Source organism: Mesocricetus auratus, unplaced genomic scaffold, assembly GCF_017639785.1.
Source record: "Mesocricetus auratus isolate SY011 unplaced genomic scaffold, BCM_Maur_2.0 Super-Scaffold_100026, whole genome shotgun sequence".
NCBI lineage: Eukaryota > Metazoa > Chordata > Mammalia > Rodentia > Cricetidae > Mesocricetus > Mesocricetus auratus.
Window position 1 is genome coordinate 18,852,287 of NW_024429207.1, and position 21,559 is coordinate 18,873,845.

At 37.2% G+C, this 21,559-nt stretch overlaps 1 protein-coding gene and 1 pseudogene across 6 annotated transcripts in view; both read right to left on the bottom strand.

The window, feature by feature from the left end:
* Tex15 (testis expressed 15, meiosis and synapsis associated) overlaps nt 1-21,559 on the bottom strand; it is a 58,504-nt gene that overhangs the window by 15,342 nt on the left and 21,603 nt on the right. For 4 of the 6 annotated variants that reach the window (XM_021225162.2, XM_013110848.3, XM_005066500.4 and 1 more), the window contains 5 exons: nt 20,604-20,769; nt 14,468-14,705; nt 12,170-12,316; nt 10,148-10,310; nt 668-7,566 (listed from right to left, as the gene is read on the bottom strand). In XM_021225162.2, coding sequence (XP_021080821.2) covers nt 668-7,566; nt 10,148-10,310; nt 12,170-12,316; nt 14,468-14,705; nt 20,604-20,769 — 7,613 coding nt within the window. The remainder of the gene's footprint in view (nt 1-667; nt 7,567-10,147; nt 10,311-12,169; nt 12,317-14,467; nt 14,706-20,603; nt 20,770-21,559) is intronic. The other 2 variants (XM_040731841.1, XM_040731840.1) reach the window with 1 other exon arrangement.
* LOC121134191 lies at nt 8,944-9,083 on the bottom strand (annotated as a pseudogene).

Here is a 21,559-nt window from a genome sequence, read left to right on the forward strand (position 1 = left end):
ATATGGGTATAGTACTTGCCTACCTTATGCAGAGTTTGGGTTCAAACATCAATCCTATAAAAATGAATAAATACCTGGCCCCCTTATCTTTTAATAAGTCAACCACAGGGCATATATCCTATGGTTTTTGTGAATTTCTCATTGTTTTATATATCATATAAATGTTGATAAAATGTCATGAGACTTTTCTAAGTCTCTGACAATCACATACTAAAAATATCTGCCGTGTGGTGGTGGCAAACACCTTTAGGCAGATGTCTGTGAGTTTGAGGCCAGTTTGATCTACAAAGCAAGTGCCAGGAGAGCCAGGGCTATACAGAGAAACCCTGTACCAAAAAACCACTTCTGCCCTACATTCTTCTGATAAGTGAAGCAGGTAGGTTTCTATAGCCAGTTTTTAATGTTCACAACATTGGCTAAAGAAACCAGTCAATAAGTAACTGGTCACTGATAAAACTTACATTTACAATAATGAACTTGCCCTGTATTAGACTTTAGAATTTACTCTTTAATGAAATACTTGAAAAATTATGTATCTGCAAGGTAACTCAATGAAATAATTCTGTTGAGTCATTCAACCTCAACATTTGTATTCTGTATACTTTCCTGCTTATAGTAAGCTTGTTTTCAGGAGTATTTTTCAAGTTTGATTTTAAAACATTTGTACCTTTTGCTTTTTACAATTGGAAACTGCATCAGAGACTTCACATTTGTCTGCAGTCACAGGACGTTTTTTAGAGGAACTTATTGTGCACCCTGCAGCTGAGGGTGTCTGGACAGAAATATCAGGTTGACTGCTGTTGTCTTCAGGTTCTGTAGTGGCAGTGTCCATCTTTTCTTTTCTGCTCAGTTGCAAAGTGTTCCTTCTGTTACGAAGCATTTGAAAAAAGAGGAGATCAGTGGACAATTTAGTACCTTTAGCCCTTATCATCTTCATATGTTCAATTGTCTTCAGAACTTTTATTATATGGACCATTTTCCCGAAATCTTTCTGAGGGACAGACATAATATTTTTGAGTAATTTAAAAAGCTGGTTGTAGTTATATTCCAACTCTTCCACAGTGTTTCCATAATTTACACATGCAATATGTGGTGCCAAGTCAATATATGTGGAAACTGAATACTTAGATGTATTTAGAAGCCTTTTAATTCCCAAAAGTTCCTTAAGTTCTCTGGAGAATAAACGTAGAGCATAGGAACAATTAACAGCTTCACTGTAGTCATAGAGAACACATAGCTCTTTCTTAAGGTGAGAAATAGCTGACTCTATTACTTTCCAAAGGCAATCTGTTTGGTTGTCATCAACGGAAAAGGACACCATTTCTTTTTGGCAGTTAACAAGCTCAGGAAGAAGAGACCAATCAAACCAGAGCATACCTCGAAATCTCTGATTATGTAGTTTCTTTGCTATTGAATTTTTAAGAAAATGAATGGTTTCTGAGAGCATGACAGTTTCAATATAAATTTCAATAGCTTCTGGTTTTAATATGACAGCTCCACACTTGTGGCTTAGTATATCCAAAACATTCTCCTCAGTGACAAAAATATTATCTACATTGTCTTCTTGCAGCATCTGGAAGTATTTTTTTAAAATTTTTAAGTGAACTGTACATCTCAGAGTGAGGTCCTGTAATGTCTTTAGGTCTGCAGATTTAGCTTGATCCAGTATCTCACTAATACAACATATATCTGGGTATGAAAGCCAAGCTTTGTTTAGCGTACAGTTTGGTAGGCTAACTAGAGCTGACTGTCTGGACATAATCCTATCTTCTTCAAGCCCAATAGTGGGAGTTGATTCATCGTTTAAGTCCTTAGACAAGACATCATAGATCTTCTCCCACTTAGAAATGGCACATTCATTTACTGCCTCCATTTCCCTGTTCTTTTCTGAATGTCTTTTGGGAAAAGAGTGGCTTTTCTCTTTCTGTACAAGACTTTTTGCAGCATCAAAATATATATGTTCCAGACCATAGAGACAAATTTTGATACTTACTTCTTCATTGTTCTTAACAAAACTAACCTTTGAGGAGACCACTTCTAAAATTATCCAAAAATGGTCTTCCTTTCCTGGGTAAGAATGGACTTTTGGAGAGCCTGCATGCATATTGATTAGTTTCAGAACACTTTTTCTTAAGGCTTCCAAGTCTGCTAAAGTATCACCAAAGTTAACTCCACAGGTAAACGGAACAGAAAGACAAAAGTCAAAGCAATCAGAATAGTGCCTCATTATGGCTTCACATTCTTTGATTTGCCGTTTGTATTTTAAGAAGGTATAATATGAATTATTTTCTTTTTTGGTTTTTGTTAAGAATTCAACTAGCTGATGATAATAACTTTGTAACTCACAGAATGCATTATATTTTAATCGTCTTTGAAAAGCAGGATAGAAATTGGACTGCAGCTGATATCCACGTGGCCTGGAAAGCAGCTCACTGTATAAGCTCTCATCATACCACAGTAAGCTTCGGAATGTTGCTTCACCTTCTAAGGATCTTTTTTTGTTCTCAATGAACTGAATAGTTTCCATTGCCATTTGAAGTTCTACCCAAGTATCAACAGCAGATGGTTTCAATTTAAGTCTACAATTATCCCACAAGTCCTGTTCTACCATCAGCTTTCTTGAAATCAGGATTTGGTCAAGTGAACATTCTTGCTTTCTTTCAAAAGCTTTAACAAATAAAGGGAGAAGATTTTGACAAACTTTAGCTTCTTCTTCTAAAACCTGCAAAGACACTGCTTTATCTGCTTTCTGTAAAATCTGAGACAGTTCTGTTACACGAGATTTAGCTACACGTTCTTCATTTAATCCCTGCATGTGTGTCGGAGGCTTCTTCTGAGTGGGGACTTCAGTGTTATCATGTAGAATCGGCCTATGATTAGTTCCTGCAGCAGCTGGTTTGGAGGGACAGGCAGGTGGTTGTTTCATTTGCCCCACTTTCTGTCTTTTGCTAAGCTGACTAGGAATGTTTTCCAAAGCAATCGTCTCTAGGGTAGAATTTTTAATACCTAGACAAGAATCAGTCACGTTTTTAATTATTTTCTTGTGTGAATGGAAGGATTCTTCCTTTAGGGTCTTATTTTGACATTTGTACCTAGTAACAGCAGCTGATCCTTCAGTAACCACTTTTTGGTAAACTGTTTGCTCAATTTTTCTCATGTTTTCTTCCTCAATGTATTCTGCCATATATGTTTTTGAAGGACCCTTTACATTCTCTTTTAAGAGCAGAAAAGTATCATTAGAAGATAGTTTTATACTCTTCTTACAACTTTTACTTTCTTCAGTTACTGACATTAGATATAATTTAGAATGCTTAGTAATATTCACTTCATTCTCCTTAACATGGAGTCCATTTTCTTCTCCAGCTGTCACTAGAATTGGTGACAATGGTGGTATATTTCCTGTAGGAATGCTTGGTGTGATCTCCCTAAGAACTGTACACTTTTCTACAGAAAGAATTGTGTCCCCATTTCTAACACCATCAGATACAAGGTTATCTTGTTCACAGATACCAACATTTAAAAATTGTTTCTTGTTTGAGTCTAAAACTGAATTAAGTATGTCATTGTTAGCTTTACAAGTTAAACCATAACTTTTATCTTGACTATGACTTATATTTTCTTTCATGGAACTTAAAGACACAGAATTACTTTCACATACCACTGTTTTATCTTCAGAATTATTTTCTTTTATTATATCCTTAATATTGTGTGCTGAATGGTTTCCGAGCTTTGTAGATTCACTATTAGATATCTGTGTATCAGTCTGACATTCTTTTTCAGTTAGTGTTTCATCTGGGTAAAGTGTGGGCCCCCTTGTTTCAGAAAAATGTTCAAGTTCAGAAGAGCTTGCATTTCTCACAATGCAATTAGTGCATTCTAATTGACTTATACACTGGGATGTACAGGCTAGGGGTAACTGTGATTTGTGAAGCTGTTCATCACAAAATTTTCTCACATGGAAAGTGGTAAGACTACTGGAGACATGGCCAGACATGATTCTGCTAGAAAGGCACTCTGGAAGTCTCTCTCTGTTTGTTCTGTAAGATCTGTGCTTTGATACTGGGGCCAATGATTCATCAATATCAAATCTTAATCTTTTCTCTCCCTGTTTCTCATACCTTCTTTTGGATGAAAAATGCCTAGATGATCTTCTTTCAGACATCCAGCTATCACCTTGAAGATCACAACTTTCCCAGAAATTATTGCATACTACTGAATATGCTCTTGGTAATGGACCCTTTCTCTTTTTTCCCACTTTAGATATAAGCTGCAAAGATGTATGAACTCTTCTATGAGCCTTTTTTAAGTGAAGAACAGCTTTGTCTAGTTTTCTGGACAGATGTTTGCTTTTACACAAAGATGCTTCATTATTTAGAATATTCAGTACACTCCTAATGTGCCTCTCTGACTGTGAAAATGTTTTAATTCGTCCTTGGGATAGGGAAGAAAAATGTTCAGATGAGTCATGACTCGTTGGCTTCCTCCTTTTCTCATGAGTTTCATGCTGCCTTATGTCTTTATGGGATATGTTCTGTCTCCTTGAAGATACATGTGGGCTTCTTTTGCTACTTCTTGATTCCATGTCTTTTTTATTTTCAGTGTCATTTAAGTCAAATTTTGATTTTGTGGGACAATTACTCTTTTCATTGATGACTGTGACCTTAGATGGTTCAGTAGACAAAGAGTTATTGTTTGATTTTCCAGGTATGTGATTTACACACATATTGGAAGAATGGGAGATTCCAGATTTGCTCACATGTCCTGATTCTTGCACTGAATTATGTTTATTTTCACAGGAAAAACCAGAATTTTCTTCAGAAGGTTGGGAATAAATGCTAAATCCAAAAGCTTTCTCCTCATTTGCTTCTGGTTCTGTAGATTCAGTTACACGTTTGTAAAAGTTATCTTTTGACTCTAAAGAATCATTAGTGGGACCGATCCTAAGACTAATTAAGTTTGTAATTGTAACTTGTAAATCTGGAAGAAACATTGGGTTGTGGAGCTCTCTTTTGTCTTTTTGGGACAAGAAAGAAACACAATTACATTCTGTAGAATGTGGATCAGTACTCTCCCTTTGTGCAAAATTGGAAGTTTGCATCTCTTCATTACTGTTCCCAAATAGGCCTTCCCAAGCAATCCGGGACTTCAGGGATTCATATAACTCAAATTCTTCACAAAAAACATGTCCTTGGCTATCTATATTTTGTGGAAACAAAGAAGTATCATTATAATCTTCAAGTTCTACTTCAATTTCACTTCCCAATCCAAAAGTTTGAAGAACCGAATTCTCATTTACTAATTGATAAAAATTTTGTAATCTATCTTTATCAGTATCAATCTCACAGTCAGAAACGCCATGTTTTACTAAACATAAATCTGAAATCTCAGAATCACAAGTTTCTTTAAGCTGGTATTTTTCATGATCCTCAAAATTTGTGTTTAATGTAAGAAGGGTAGTATTAACTACTTGTTTTGTAGCACTGGAAGCTACACACACTGAAGAACATTCAGTTTCTGGAAATGTGGATACAAAGGGTTCCACACTTCTTCCATCATTTGGTGTATGACTTTGTTTTAGGGAAGCCATACTACCTTCACTCTCTGATGATGTAGACTTTGCTGGTCTACCTTTCTTTCCCCAAATTGAGTCAAATGTGGAACATTCTTCAGAATTCAGAATTTGTACTTTGGTGTTACTCTTAATTTCCCTCATTTCAACTGTATTTGCATGAAAATCTTGCTTCTCACTTTCATTTGTATTATCTGTACTGTACTCTGGAGATGATGTACTATCTTTCTCTTTAGCCTCATTTGGATTTTCATTATCTCTTTCTTCTTGCAAATTAATTTTCAAGTTTACATAAGACAGGCAGTGGTCATGCACATCGTCTTTAATATGAGAAGTTTCTTTGCAGTCTTTCTGAAGGTTATACATTGATACTGTCTCATTTTTATTTTCACTCTGGATGCACATATATTCTCCAATCATGTCACAACCTGAACTGTCAAGAGATACGTCAGTGGCAGAAGATGAAATAACTCTTCCAATGAGTTGTTCTCTGGCCTGGGGAACATCTTTTGCTTCCTGGAAAGCATCAGTCACATTAATGAAGCGCTGATTATTTTGTACTGCTTTCAATTCTGTTAACCCCTGAGTCATGACAAAATTTGTTTGAATATTATCGTTGTGCTCCAAAGGGTATTGAGGATGCTTTTGTACAAGGCACCCTATATGTGGAGTAAGACTACACACTAATTCTACTGCTGCACGATCTAATTCACTTTTATCCTCTGTGGTAGATATGGAAGGTTTGGGCATTTGTAACTTATGAGTAACTGGTGTTTTTTCACAATTTCCCTTTAAAGAATTAAGATTTCCACATTCTTTGTGTTCCTGGTGCAATGTAATGCAATTATCAATTGGGCTACATATAGTTTCATCAGTACAATAATGAACAGTTTCTTTGTACCAAGTTTGGTTTACATGTTCGGAACTGTCTTCTGGGCTGATGAAAGTTCTCATCATTGCAGTATTTTTCACATATTCATCTAGGTTTCCCTTCTTCTGGATTGGGGAGACTGCAGACATCTTGTGATCAACTTTATACGCAGTGTTTAAATCAGAAGACCATGATGCTGTGGAGATGTGACTCTGATAGTCTTTACTACAAGTATTTTTTTCAGATTCAAAGGAGTTCTGTGGCTCATTACTTTGCTCTGGTAAAAGTGGAATGTTGCTGCTCTTCTGGGCCTCCTCTTCATTGTATTTTTGTTTTCCAACATTTGAAAATGCATTTGGTAAATAACAAGGGAAGGAAAACCAGCTTTGCTCTTTAAACTGCTCTGTAATGGCAATCTTACTGGATGCTGTACAGTCATAGTCCCTTGAGCCCATATTGTGAGTCTCACAGTGTGATCTTTCAGAAGAGAATTTGAAGCAAGAAACATCTGAACAATTAGTAAGAGCATGACCAGTAGGGGTAGTTTCAGGTGAAGAGACTGAGCTAGCTGGCATACATGTCAGCTTTATTTCTGAATTACCATGACCCGCACTCTTATCAAATGGCAAAACATCAGCATTATTTTGTTTCCTCATGCTCTGTTCTCTCTTCAACAGTCTTGGGTCCTTAATAAGTTTTGAAGTGATAACTGTACTTGAGCCAGTACTGCTCTGGGAGGGAAGAGCAGCAGAAATACTACTTAAAATACTTCTGAGATATGTCACACTGAACAGGTCACCATTGCCACTTGCTGTGTTAGCAGTGGGCATGAAATAAAGACCTGAATTGTGTGTGTGTACTTCAGTAGCATCCCTAACTTCTGATGAGTTATCTGTCTGTCTGCTGTACACTTCACACACAGAATTGTTTCCATTCTGCACACTTCCATAAGAACTAGAAGAATCCAAGCTGGAAGAACCAATCTCTGAAGTTAGTGCTTTGCACGGACAATTTTCTTGACTAAATGAATCAACAGGTTTCCTGAAGTGCTCGAAGATGACTGTAGCATCTTTTCCTTTTCCAATTCTTTTGGCAACTGTACAGTTATTCAAGGAACATGTTTTTTCTATGGAAACATAAATACAAAATACATCATGAGTAATTTTAACTGAGAGTTCTTTTAATAGCGCAATAGTGATCATCTGTTCTTAGCACAAAAAGCAGAGATAAGAAAATAACTAACAAGCCAATAAGGAATAAAATGTATAAAGTATAACTCTAGTCTAAGCAACTTAAAGCTGTGAGATGGTTCAGTGGATAAAAACGGTTTGCTACCAAGATTGTTAACCTGAGTTTGGACCCTGGGATTCATATAATGAAAGGAGAAAACTAAGTCTTACACATTCTTCATGTGTGTGCCTGGCACATATATGAGTACATTAACACACAAGAAATAAATATGTAATAAAAAAATTGAAGTCTGGGGAGGAGGGCTCGGGAGGAAGGGAGGGAATGGGAGAGGGACCTGGAACTGACTTGTGAAGCAACCTTGGTTCTTATCCAAATTTAAACTGGAAAATAAAATTTAAAAAAAAATGAAGTCTGGGGATACAGCTCACGGTTGGTTAATATGCTACCAATTGACATGCAGGAAGCTCTGAGATCAATTTCCAGCACTGCATAAATCCAGGTATGAGGGTGCACACCTGTAAGCCTAGCATTTGGGAGACTAAGGCAGGAAGAACAGAACTTAATGGCCATCCATCCTTGGATATTGAGTGTGAGACTGGCCTTAATTATCCTGTTGTAAAAATATAGAGAAAATATTAAATAGGAGAACACTTTTGAGATTATTCCTTATACTAAGTTCAATATTCGATTGCAGCTTTTATGCACTAGCAGGCAAAATGGTCTCTACCTGCTGTCACTTTGCTTCTTTTCCTTTTACCATGGAGGGAAAAAAAAAGACAGCAAATGACAAATCAAAAAGTAGGGGAGAGGCAGAAGAGATGGCTCATGGGGAATGGTTTGCCATCAAGTCTGATGATACTCTGAGTTGAATCCCTAGGACACAGTTGTGGAAGAAATCACCTCTTAAAAGTTGTCCTCTGACTTATAGGTGTGAGCCACACATACCAAAACACAGATGTAATAAAATATAAAAAATTTTAAAGCAGGGAGAAAAAGTTCTATAAGCTCTTTCTCTAAAGCTACAGTATAGTAAATATCCATGAAAGTTACACAGATTGAACATCCTTTATCCAAATGCTTGGGAATCAAAAGCATTTACACATAGCAACAAGACCAAAACACTTGAGAAAAAAAGTACCTCATCAATAGACTCAAATTATTTACTACTAATCCTAAAGAAGTAAATCAGATTCTAGAGGAATCCTGTATTATAAAAAACTGTATGTTAATGTATTGTGTAAGGAAAACTAAATGAACAAGTTCCTATATAAATAAAAATGTATAGAAGGTTTATTCCTTTTGTTTAATTTTTAGTGATTTTTACTCCCACATTTACCTACCTCAATCCCTTTCTACCCAACTAGCAACTGTCCTCAGATAGAGGATGTATCAGATATTAAATTGCTAAGAACAGATACTACACTTGATTTTAGCCAAAGTTTAAGAAGTAAATGTACTCTTTTGTCTTGAGAATTTTTCTTGACTCCAGATATAAAGCTATAAAGTAGGCATACAAACATTTACCAATAATAATGAATTCACTTTTAAACAGTTCTTTGACATAATTTTGCCATATATTAAATTTATATAAAAGGAAACCTGTATATACATGAGATAGAGTTGCTTATTTTTACATGAAAATTAAATGTTGGCTGATTGGTACTCTATGACAGTATTTCCATTATCTTTTAAGAGTTAATTGGCTGGGCATTGGTGGCCAGCCTTTAATCCCAGCACTCGGGAGGCAGAGGCAGGTGGATCTCTATGAGTTTGAGACTAGCCTGGTCTACAGAATCAGTGCCAGGATAGGCTCCAAAGATACACAGAGAAACCTGTTTCAAAGAGTTAATTGATAGTGTAATTTTATAATCATCAATGGTGAGAAATTTTCTCCCCATAAATGGGACTATGTTGACACCCACTTCTGAAATTATTCTATTCATTTATGGATGTCAGCAACTCCAACAGCAGTTTTTAAAATCATACATTCTAGCTTAACAGAATCCAAAGCTATACTAATCTGATACATGCTGAGGGATGACAGTAGGAAAATTGTAAAACAATGATATAATAAAATAATCATTAGACTAGTAAAATACTTTAAAAAATTATTATCAAGAATGTAGATTAAGTAACCTCGTACATCTGATAAAACCACTTTAGAAATTCATATGACATCATCTCTAGTCTAAGCTATACATTCTTAGCGTTAATGCATACTTCAAGTAAAACTAGCACAGTTGCGACAAGACATTGTTAGCAATGTGGAATAAGTTGTAAGGGTACCTAAATTTTTCCAACACAGTAGTATCATCCATAAAATTGAATGAATTGTTGTGATAGCTATCAATACAGAAAAATTACATAAACAAATACTAAGTCAAAATATGTGCATATGACCCTAGATATATATAAATGGAGAAGGCAGGTATAATACAACTGTTTTGATTAGAGATACATAATGTATCAGAATACTCAGAATAGACCAGCATAGTTGAATAATGAATGTTTCTTACCAAGCCTCTTAGGAAATCCTGTGGAGGGGAATCTCAGTGATGTCATAAGTTGTCCATTACCTGCCTTTTGACCAATAAATTTTACTGTGACTATTGCATATGGAAGACACTGTCTAGGTCTATCTACTGGTCTTGAAAAGAAATCATATTCATAGAAGTATACCTGAAAGACATAAGAAAATCAAACTATTGTAAAACCCTGGGCCCAGCTTTGCAGTAGAGTATCTAAAACGTAAGATTAATCATGAGGGGGCTGAAGAGATGACTCAGTGGTTAAGAGCACTGACTGACCTGGGTTCAATTCCCAGCACCCATATACCAGCTGACAACTGTCTGTAACTCCAGAATCTGACACCCTCACATACATACATACATGCAGACAAAACACAAATGCACATACAATAATAAAGTTTTTCAAACAAAAACAAAAATCAAACAGACTTTGAATGCCCATCCCACTGTGAGGGATGCTCTCTCAGCCTGGAATCTTGTGGCAGGGCCTAGGCCCTGCCCTGGATGAGGTGACTCTAGAGATCCACCATGGAGGGCCTCACCCTCCCTGGGGATCAGAGTGGAGACTGGGTGGGGGACTGGGGGACCTGGTGGGGAGGGTGGCAGAGGAGGGGAGGGAGAGGGAGCTGGAACTGACATGTGAAACAAGCTTGTTTCTAACTTAAATATTTATTTTCAATAAAAAGAAAAAATAAAAGAAAAAATTTTTGTTTTGGTTTTTCAAGACAGGGTTTCTCTTTATTGTTTTGGAGGTTGACTGGGAACTTGCTCTGTAGACCAGGCTGGACTGGAATTCACAGAAATCCATCCACCTGTCTCTGCCTCTAGGGGCTGGGATTAAAGGTGTGAGCCAACAACGCCCAGCTAAAAATAAAGTATTTAAAAAGTCACAAAACTAAGAAGTGCACAACACAGAACCCAGTGGGCTGCTGCTCCATTCTGGGACAGTTCAGTCCCATCTCTCTCTAGGGTGCTTGCCTTGCTTTGTTAATAAGATTTTCTTTAACTGTCTCTTAATATTTCCTTTGAGAAGACAACTCTAAGAATCCCTTGATTGCCTTTAACTCTAGTTTTATTAAGGATATACATAAAATTCCTTCTCCTCCTCACACCACATATTTTTACTTGGAAGCTACTAATACTGGCAGAAGCACAATACTGTTTTAAAGTAAGTAGTATATTCTATAAAAACGCATTGCATATGTTCTGAAACCTATTACAAATCCAACATAATAAATATTAATACTTTATATATATAAATGTATATATTTCTAATACTTATTTTCACTCATAAAATACAAAACTTAATATTCTATTACAAATTAAGCAAAATGTAATTTTAAAACTGTTCCTATACTTAATGGTTAGTTCATAAAGCTTCCCTTTGCTCCCCTTCAAATAAAGAATCAATACTATTGTTCCAAATTGTCTTAATTGATACATTATAACTGGCCATATTTATAGGGTTTAGTGTGACTTCTGTTGCTGTATGTGTGTATGTGTCTGTGTGTGTGTACAGTAACATGTACACATGGAGGACAGAGGTCAACCTTGGGTGTCAGACCCCAGTGTTCCTCTCATGAGACAGGGTGTCTTACAGTTTAGAATTCACCAAGCTGGCTGGCAAATGAGCCTTAGGGCCCTCTTTCTCTGCCTCTCTAGCCCTACGACTCCATGCCCACAACACTATAGCTCCCCCTCCCCCACACCCCCATGGGTTCTGGAGATTGAACACAAGTCAGGGAAGCACTTTATAAACTAAGCTATCTTTCCCAGGCCTCAGTGTGATGTTCTGAATATATCAGAACTGAGTTAATCAAGTTACCTTAAAGTATCTATAATCTTATCCATCATCATCCATGGTTAATGGTGAAATACTTGAAATTTACTTTCAGCAACTTTGAAATATAAATGATTGATTGTAGTTATACCACTGTGAAGCCTTGTTCAAAAGGGAAGCTGGACAGCCCATTTAGGGATTAAGTCTATGGAACCCTAGCATTAACATACCATTGAATTGTAGGCTTGTAGCTCAATGGTATCTTTCAAAGAAGGCATATTTCTTGACATATGGCAATCAAAGTTAGGAGAAGGATCCAGAGACACTTTGCTTTTATCCACAGAAGGCTGAACTTTCTTGACTTTTCCAAAGAGAACCTAGAAAGCAAAAGACAATGCCCAAATACTTTTAAGGCATCATGCTTTTAATAGTGATATATTAATAAAACTGTTAGTCCACATCATGGATAAATAGGATGTTTTAACATGACAATTATACCATTTATTTCCCATATAAGTTCTGAGATTAGAGTTGCCTCTAATAAAAATTTCAGAAAACATTCATTTACTATGAAAGTATATATGAAAGACTCTACAGAAATATTTTCTGCTTTGGGTTTTTAAGATGGTCTGACTGTAAAGCTCTAGCTAGCCTGAAATATGCTATGTAGACAATGCCGGCCTCAAACTTGTGATGACTTTCATATCTCTACCTTCCAAGTGCTAGGATGATAGGCATGGGTCCTCAGGTCCAAAATACCGTGTATAATTAAAAGTACCATTTGAACAAAGTGAGGGAGATAATTCAACAAAGAGGACAACTGGGAAAATTAAATTCCTCTTAAGATGTATAAACAAAAATAAATATTATACAAATTAAACATTCAAGTATTGAAAACAATGAGGAATATCATGGAAGAAATACAAGCAAACAAAAACAAAGCGAAAATCCTTTTGAAGAACGGTGACCAAGAACTGATGAACCAAAACCAGGCAGATTTATGATGTTTAAGGCTTCTGCATACTACAAACCAAGTAAGTATGTAATTTTAAATGGTCTAAATCATGAATGAGTGGTGAAAGGCGAGTTGGAAGTATAAGTATCACTGAAGTAGACATTTTATTTAGACTATATAATTACTTAAAAAATAAAAGATCATTTTATTGCAATGACTCAAATAAAATGTCACAAATCGATTAAAGTAGCTAGCTACTCAAATACACACTAGGCCAGTTGCGAATTCAATGCATGTCAGTCAACTTAGAGTAGCCATTTTGAAGTCATGGGACATGGCTTACATGTTCAGTCATTTAAGTTTTATGAAATCATCATACTCATACACACACACTCAAACGGAGTTGAAACTTAGGAAAACAATTAGCTTTATATCTTCTTCACATCGTGTCCTTTTATCTGCATCCTGTCCTTCCCCATCACCCAATGGTACCCATTCTCAGTGTCTTTTCTAAATATATTCTGTACTCACATTTACAGCTATTTACATACAAACATGCATACACTATAGACTAAGACACATGCATAAAAGAATTGTATTTCTCTCAATTAAAAATTATTCTAAAATAAAGATTAAAAATAAAAAACACAAATGTTAAAAACTAAGACTAAGTCTTGCTGGTTGGTAGTGGCACACGCCTTTAATCACAGCACTTGGGAGGCAGAGGCAGAGGTAGGCAGATCTCTGTGTTTGAGGTCAGTCTGGTCTACAAAGTTACACAGAGAAACCCTGTCTCCAAAAACCAAAACCAAACAAACAAAGCCAAAAAACCTAGACTAACTCTTAAGGAGATCCAAGTTCAGTTCCTAGCATCCACATGGCAGCGCACAACCACCTGTCACTCCAGTTCAAGAGGATACAATGCCCTCTTCTGGCCTCTGTGGGCAGGCACACATGTGGTGCACTTCTGTATGCAGGTGAAACAGCTATACACATAACTAAAAAAATGCTCGTCCATCTAATGATAAAATGATAATGGATACATCATAATTGAGAGAAAGGAGATATGAAAATCCTATCATATGCTACTTTACTGGTGGCTATTATGTTTTACTCTAAACAACACACACACAGAGGTTTGTGTTCTAAGGTCTTGCTCTACTCTGCTCAAAACTATCATTTTATACATGCATTGCACATTTGTCAAAAAAATGCTATTAAACTGAAATAGCTCAATAAAGCTAGCTTATGCTACAATCATGTTTTAATTGTTCAGAGGATACAAACTACTATGTTGCTATACAGTATGATAAAAAAATAAAAGGAATAATGAATCCAGAAAAAGTATGTATTATGAAGACAATGATGATGAGTGCTGCCTTTTTGTACCTAGGTTTTACTTTGTGCCAGTCTGGTTAAGAGTGAAGAGCAAGGGAAAATTCCAAAGGATGACAAAAAGTAATTATTTTATGGAATTTTATTTAAGATAACTTAAGCTGAAAGTAAATTATGTTCATGCTGACTTAAAGTAAATTGTTCCTATACTTAGTATTTGTTTTATGCTACTACCCACCTTAAAAATCATAATCGTTTCTACAGTAGTGCCCCAACTATGAGCGTAATTCAGGGCAACATCAACATGTCTAAACATATAAATTCCAAGAAGAGGATTCCCAAGTATCTTCAGTGTGGATGCTCTGGTACTTAACCCATTCTGGTAGATTTCTACCACATCACTCTGAGGAAGTGCTAAGAAGCAGAAATGTTCTTCCAGTTCTCTGCCATGTCTTCCATTCTCACGCATCTCTGACCTAAGTAAAAAACAAATGATATACACAGCTAAACTACAATTTTCAAAATGATAAGCTATTTTAGCTGCTCCAAGAAAGCAGAAAATACTGACAAAAATCAGAGGTACTAACTTACACTATGATGGTTAAGTTGGGACTGAAAGCCATCTAGAGACCAAGTTCGAGATTACATGTCCAGGATTTATGGATAGCTTAAATGGGTAACAATTCTGGTAACACTTTTAATGTAGCCAGTACAAAATCTTAAGCTTTATTACACATTTTGTATTCAAATAGCTAGCAAATTTTTATTGCCACAAACATTTAGAGAATAATGTTCAAAACGCACTGAGCTACCTTATGTTTTAGCCAAAGTAATAGTGACAGGGTTGGAATAATATAGTATTTTCTCATTTTACTGACCTCCCCATTTTATGGCAGTCTAAGATTATCTATTCAATCAAGTCTATGCAAGTTCGTTTTACTTCAAAAGCATATATTCATTTGTTTTATCTCTTCTATATTATACTAACTCAGCCAAATTGTAAACATTTAGTTGTATCTTCTATGATGATCTGTGTCTAGTGACCTACAGTATTATTTTGTAATTTTTTGGGGGGGAGGCGTCATGAAGCATACCACATAGGATGGTGTACTTGATATGTGTCATACAGATATATGTGGTGTGTGTGTTTATGTATGCACACTCTGAATATTCTGTAGATTGGCCATCCTCCCACCTCTTTCTCAGGCCTTCCTAGTCCTCAGACAAAATACTACTTGAATTAGGCCACCTCATAACCTTATAATGGCCTTTAAGGGAAGAATCACGCACTTCTCGAGGTGAAAATCTTGAAATGCTAACTTTAGCAAAGAAGGCATGCTGAAAGCTGGAAAAGGATGAATACAAGGCTTTTTGTACCAGTCAGTTGTGAAAACAAAGGAATTGGTCTTAAAGACTATTAAAACTAATAATCCAGTGAGTATTCGTCTATGTAAGTAAAATACACCTTGCTGATGAGAAATCTTAGTAGTTTGTAGAGAAGATCAACAGTTACAACACTCCCTTAGGTCAATGCCCAGCTGGGAACAAGCTGTGACACGATAGCACTGTGCGGGCTGAGATAAGGAGCTGGCACAGGCTGCTGCAGGAGGTTTAAGAAGTCTTCACAGTATTAAATGCCAGTGACACATCAGTGCTGCTGCAACAGCTCCAGCCAGTTATCCAGAAGATGTGCTGAGGTGATAGGGGGACACATAGCAGACATTCACCAGCTTTCTACTGATTTCTACAGATACATTATCTACAACACTCGGAGCTAGTAGAGATTAACCTCTACTTCAAAGGGCAGCCTCTCTATAGGGGCTAATGTGACATTAAATTAAGGCCAAGAACCATTCATCACCTATCTTAAAATCCTAAGGTCCTTAAGACTTACAGTGAATTTACTCTGCCACTGCTCTGTGAGTAATGAAACCTGGACAAGAGCACACACACTTATAGCACGGTAAGTGATAAAGACAGAGTGCAGGCTGCAAACAAAGTTTCTGACAGTGCCACTACCCACACCACGATGGCCTGAAAAAAAAAATATATATATATTTTGGTTTTTACGAGACAGGGTTTCTCTGTATTGTTTGAGGCTGTCGGTCCAGCCCAGCCTCGAACTCACAGAGATCCGCCTGCCTCTGCCTCCCGAGTGCTGGGATTAAAGGCGTGCGCCACCACCGCCTGGCGGCCCAAAATATTTTAATTAATCATCTTGTCTGTAAACTTCACAATATTTTGCTGCTGCTGTTTAGCTTTCCTGAACCAGAGTTTCTGTGGCCCATGCTGGCCTTGAACTCCTGATACTCCTGCCTCCACCTCCCAAGTACTAGGATTATAGACTAATTCCATACTTGACAGCATATCATTTTAGCTATTAAAACTATGTAACAATCAAAATCTCAAGCTTACAACTACAGCTAATCGAAGCCTTAGAAAGCTTTCTCTGAAGATTCACAATTGTGGTAATACAGGTATGTTTCAGTTTTATCAAATGCTTTCAAAATTAACATTTGAAAGCATTTTAGGTCTAAGTACAATTTAAGGTTATAAAAAGTTAACCAAAAATAATCATATTTTATAACTATTTCTGGCTCTATAAATTGTGTCAGAGTTTGGCTTTTCAAAGTTATTCAAACACTAGGATTCACAATGTCAAACAGCAGACAACTGCGAATCTTGTAAACCAAGAAACCAAAGTTCCATTTAGATGCGAATTAGGAGAGAAGAGTTAACTTTGAGAACAAAGGGTCTTCCATCAAGAGGGACCTAAGGTGTTCTGAATAAGACAAGAAAGGTGCATGTGTGGTTCAGCATTCTCAAGACCAGATAGACTGAGCATGGCAAGCATTGAGCACTGACACTAGGCAGGGGAGCTCGAGACTTTGCAACTGTGCCGGAAATCCCAGCACTGGCCATTCTGCAATCTTTTTCTAATTAAATTTTTTTTCCAGATATTTTTATTCTATTCTTTCCCTTCTCCCAAATCCTCCAACTTCATCCTCTCCCTCTCCCTCTAAGGAAAGTGTGCAGTCAATACATCCAATGACACTACATTGGAGAAAACTCAATTCCCCTTTCCCAGCAGGTATCAATTTCAAACAGCTCTATTGTTAGAGATGGTATTTTGTGTCCACTTTCCTTTCTGTGCTGGGACTGACCCTGATTTGTCTGGTTAGAATCTGTTCATGTCTAGTGTACATTGTCAGGATCTCAGTGAGTTCATCTGTGTATCAGTCCTATTTCCTAGAAGTCCCACACTCTGGCCTTTGCTCTCTTCCATTTCTCAAGGTCAGTGAAGAAGGTTTCATTTGGTGTTTCTCTAGTTCTCAATATAGCACTTGTGTGGAAAGTTGTTCCTGTCTGGAATTTCTAAAAAGCACAGAGAAATTTTTGCTATGTCTCTGGACACTCTGCAGCCATTCTGATTTTATTAGTCTCAGAGTGTCTCCCTCAGAGATAACAATGAACCTGAATAGACTTTTGTGTGTATAGTAATGTATAACCAGGTAAGTATATGAATAACGAGCACACACCAACTGCTCTTATCACCAGATTCCATCCTAAAGGTCATATTTATCTTGAGTATTAAAAATTAGGAGACTGGGGAGATGGCTCTTCGGGTAAAGTGTTTCTAGGCAAGTATGAGGGAGGACCTTAGTCCAGACGTTCAGCGCTTACATAAATGACAGACATGGTGTCCCAAGTCTGTAAGTGGTGCTGGTGGGGTAGGGAGGTGGTGCAACATGTGCATTTTCTGGGTTGCTTTTCTAGTTCAAACAGCAAATTTCAATGAGAGACTGTCTCAAAAAAATAAGGTGGAGAGCAAGAGACAAAGTTGTTCTCCGGTTTCTACACATGCACACAGACAAATAAATCACAGGCACACACACTCAAAATTAAAAATATTTAAAGGTTTTTAGAGTTAGTAACTTTCTGAAAACTTTTCATGATTTTATGCAGCAATCTTAATGAGGAACAAATATGTCAGAGCCTGATCCTTAAATATATTTTAAGTTCTAAAAGCAAAAACCTCAAAAATCAACCCAGCACTCAAGTATTGAAATTTGCAAAACACTTTTTCTTTTTTTCTTTTACTACTATATTATTAATTATTTAGTAAGAAATAATAATAAAGTCTTGCATTAGAAAACTCAACTCAGCCAGGCGTTGGTGGCGCACGCCTTTAATCCCAGCACTCGGGAGGCAGAGGCAGGTGGATCTCTGTGAGTTCGAGACCAAGCCTGTTCTACCGAGCCAGTTCCAGGACAGGCTCCAAAACAATACAGAGAAACCCTGTCTTGAAAAAAACCAAAAACAAACAAACAAAAAAAGAAAAAAAAAGAAAACTCAACTCAAAGAAGCTAGTTTACATAGAGTAACCAATAGCCAGTAGAAAAAAATTAGAATATTCTATGTCTTTCCAAAGATGGTAGAACATTAACATTCTACTATCTTGCTGGGCATTGGTGATGCACACCTTTAATTCCAGAACTCAGTAGGCAGAGGCAGGTAGTGCCAGAATAAGCTCCAAAGCTACACAGAGAAACCCTGTCTCAAAAACCAGAAACATTCTACTATTTTGCTAACTCCTATGAAACAAAGCAGTACTTATGTTTTCTGTAACAAACTGCCACAAAGTAGCAGTTATGTAGCTACTTAGTCCAGCATAGGTTTTACTGGGATAAAATCAAGTATCTGGCCTGTTTCTCAGATACTGGAGCAAGATTCCCCCCTTGCTCCTTGGTGGAATTCACTTGGAATAGTAGGAATGACATCCTTGTTTCCTTGCTCTATATTCAAGACTTTTCCAGCCCCTAGCAATAGCCTATACATTCCCTGATTTATAATCCATTTTCTTCATCTTCAAGACGAGCAAAAGCAGGCTAAGAGGTAAGTCCCTCTCACCACCTGTCTTTCCAAACCCTTCAACTCCTCTTCCAGTAAGATGGCTCATTGTAAAGCCCTATTTGATGACCTGGGGTTGATCCCTGGGACGCACAGAGTGGAAGGAATTGACTTGCATACAAACAAAGTAAAACAGTTAAAAAAAAGTGCAGTGATATTGGTAGTCACCTGAAGTCTACCTCTTCCCTTGCACACATAGGAAAGTATACTCACACACAAAAACCAAATTAGAAGAGGGCATGTGAAATCTGACATTAAGGCACAAAACAACCCCACTTAAATTTTTTAGTATCGGAAGAGATTATGAGATGGAAATAACTTGTATTATTTTCCTTAGTAAATATTTGTGTGTCTGTGTGGCGTGCTTCCCTGTACATGGCTGGGGAGACATCAGACATCTTTCTCAATTGCTCTCCACCTTACTTTTAGGTCAGTGTTTCTCAACCTTCCTAATGCTGCAGCCCTTTAATACAGGCATCATGTTGTTGTGACCACCAAAGTTATTTTCATTGCATTTTTGCTGTTATGAATCGCATGTGTTTTCCAATGGTTTTATGTGACCCTGTCAAAGGGTACTTCAAGCCCCAAAGGGGTTGCAACTCACAAGTTGAGAACCACTGTTTTAGAGGTGGTCCCATTCAAAGAACCTGGAATTCACCCATTTATTTGGCTAGGCTGGTTGTTAGTGTGTTCCATGTATCCACCTGTGTCACCACCACCACCCTGAGCTAGTGCTACAAACACAATCTCTGCTGTACCTGAATTTTACCCAGGTGCTGTGGATCAAATTCTGGTCTTCATGCTTGCAAAGCAGGCATTGTGGTGACATAGTGCTTATGATTTATTAAAGCTACTAGAGATCAAAATAACAAAGCAACCATACTGGTCAGCCACAGAAGCCAGACACACACCTTTAATCCCAGGACTCAAGATTAAGAGGTAGACAGATCTGTGTTATTTCAAGGACACACTGACTACATGAAATGGATCCAGGTCTAAAAGAAACAGCTGACACAAAGGTGATCTCCGCATTTGGGATCACACGCCTTTAATCCCAACACTAGGGAGGTGGAGACAGGAGTGGTATAGCAGCACTAAGAAAGGAGTAAGAGGAGGTGGAAATAGAGCTGAAAGCCTTTTGCCTCTGAGGATTCTTGGGGACAAGACTGCCATTTCAGCTGGGTAGAGGTAAGATATACTTACTGGCTTGGCTGCTTTGCTTCTGATTTTCAGCTTGAAGTTTGAATCCCAATCGGTCTCTGGGTCTTCTATTTATCATGTTACAAGGCACTTTACCCTTTACTTTAGCCATCTCCCTAGCCTTGCCTTAGGAATTCTTATTAAATAATCTATGTCTATTTCCTTAGTAATACTTATTAGCTTTCAAGTGACAGAAATAAATTAACATGACTCCATGATTAAAAACAAACAATCTTAAACATGTAGCAGCCATACAAACTTACCTCTTAGCAGAAAACTGTTTTTCAAGATACTCGTTGCGAACCAGCTTTGTATCTCCAAACTGCCAAGTGAACTGCAGGTCACAGCTTACATCAAGCCTGGACTGCTTCAGAGTACCATGTATAAAGCCATACTCTCTAGTATTGGTGTAACAAGAAGACAAGTAAACTAAAGATAAAGAAGAGGGAAATAGTTATTTGTATTTAAAATGACAATGCATATCTGTACAATGACAACAGTATAGCTGACAGTTTGGAAATTTCGTTAACAGATGAAGGCAACAATTTACACTTAAGGTTGTACCACAGTAATGTGGACATCCTACACTTAATGTTTGGGAAAACATTGGCATTTTCTCCTCAAACCTATTAGAGCTATCAGTGGTTAACACACAGACATAAGATGACGAGAACCTAGATGACTATTTTTTAACTTATATCAGTGACTCCACAATGTTGGTTATTAATAATTACACAAACCCCATAGCTTCTGTTAGCACTTCTTGGTATTTCCCATGTGTGCTAAGAATATGGTTGAACTGCTTAACTGTTTCAAAACAGCCACAGCATTTTGTATCCCCACCAGCAGTAAATGTGGTCCAAGGCTCCATATTCTCTGGCATCTGTTGTGATTAGTGTTATAATTGGACATTTTAAAAGTGTGTAGTGGTATCTACTTGCTTTAACTTTCATATCCATGGTGATGTATGATGTAAATCCTTTTGTTTTTACAACAGGGATTTCCTGTATAGCTTTGGAGGCTGCCCTGGAACTCAATCTGTAGACCAGACTAGCCTCGAGCTCATAGATTTGTCTGTCTCTGCCTCCCGAGCGCTGGGATCAAAGATATACACACCACCACCACTGCCAACACCTGGTGTAAATCATCTTTTTATGCACTATTTTCTATCATCTTTGCAGAAGTATTTCTTAAGGTATTTGACCCAGTTTTTAGTTTG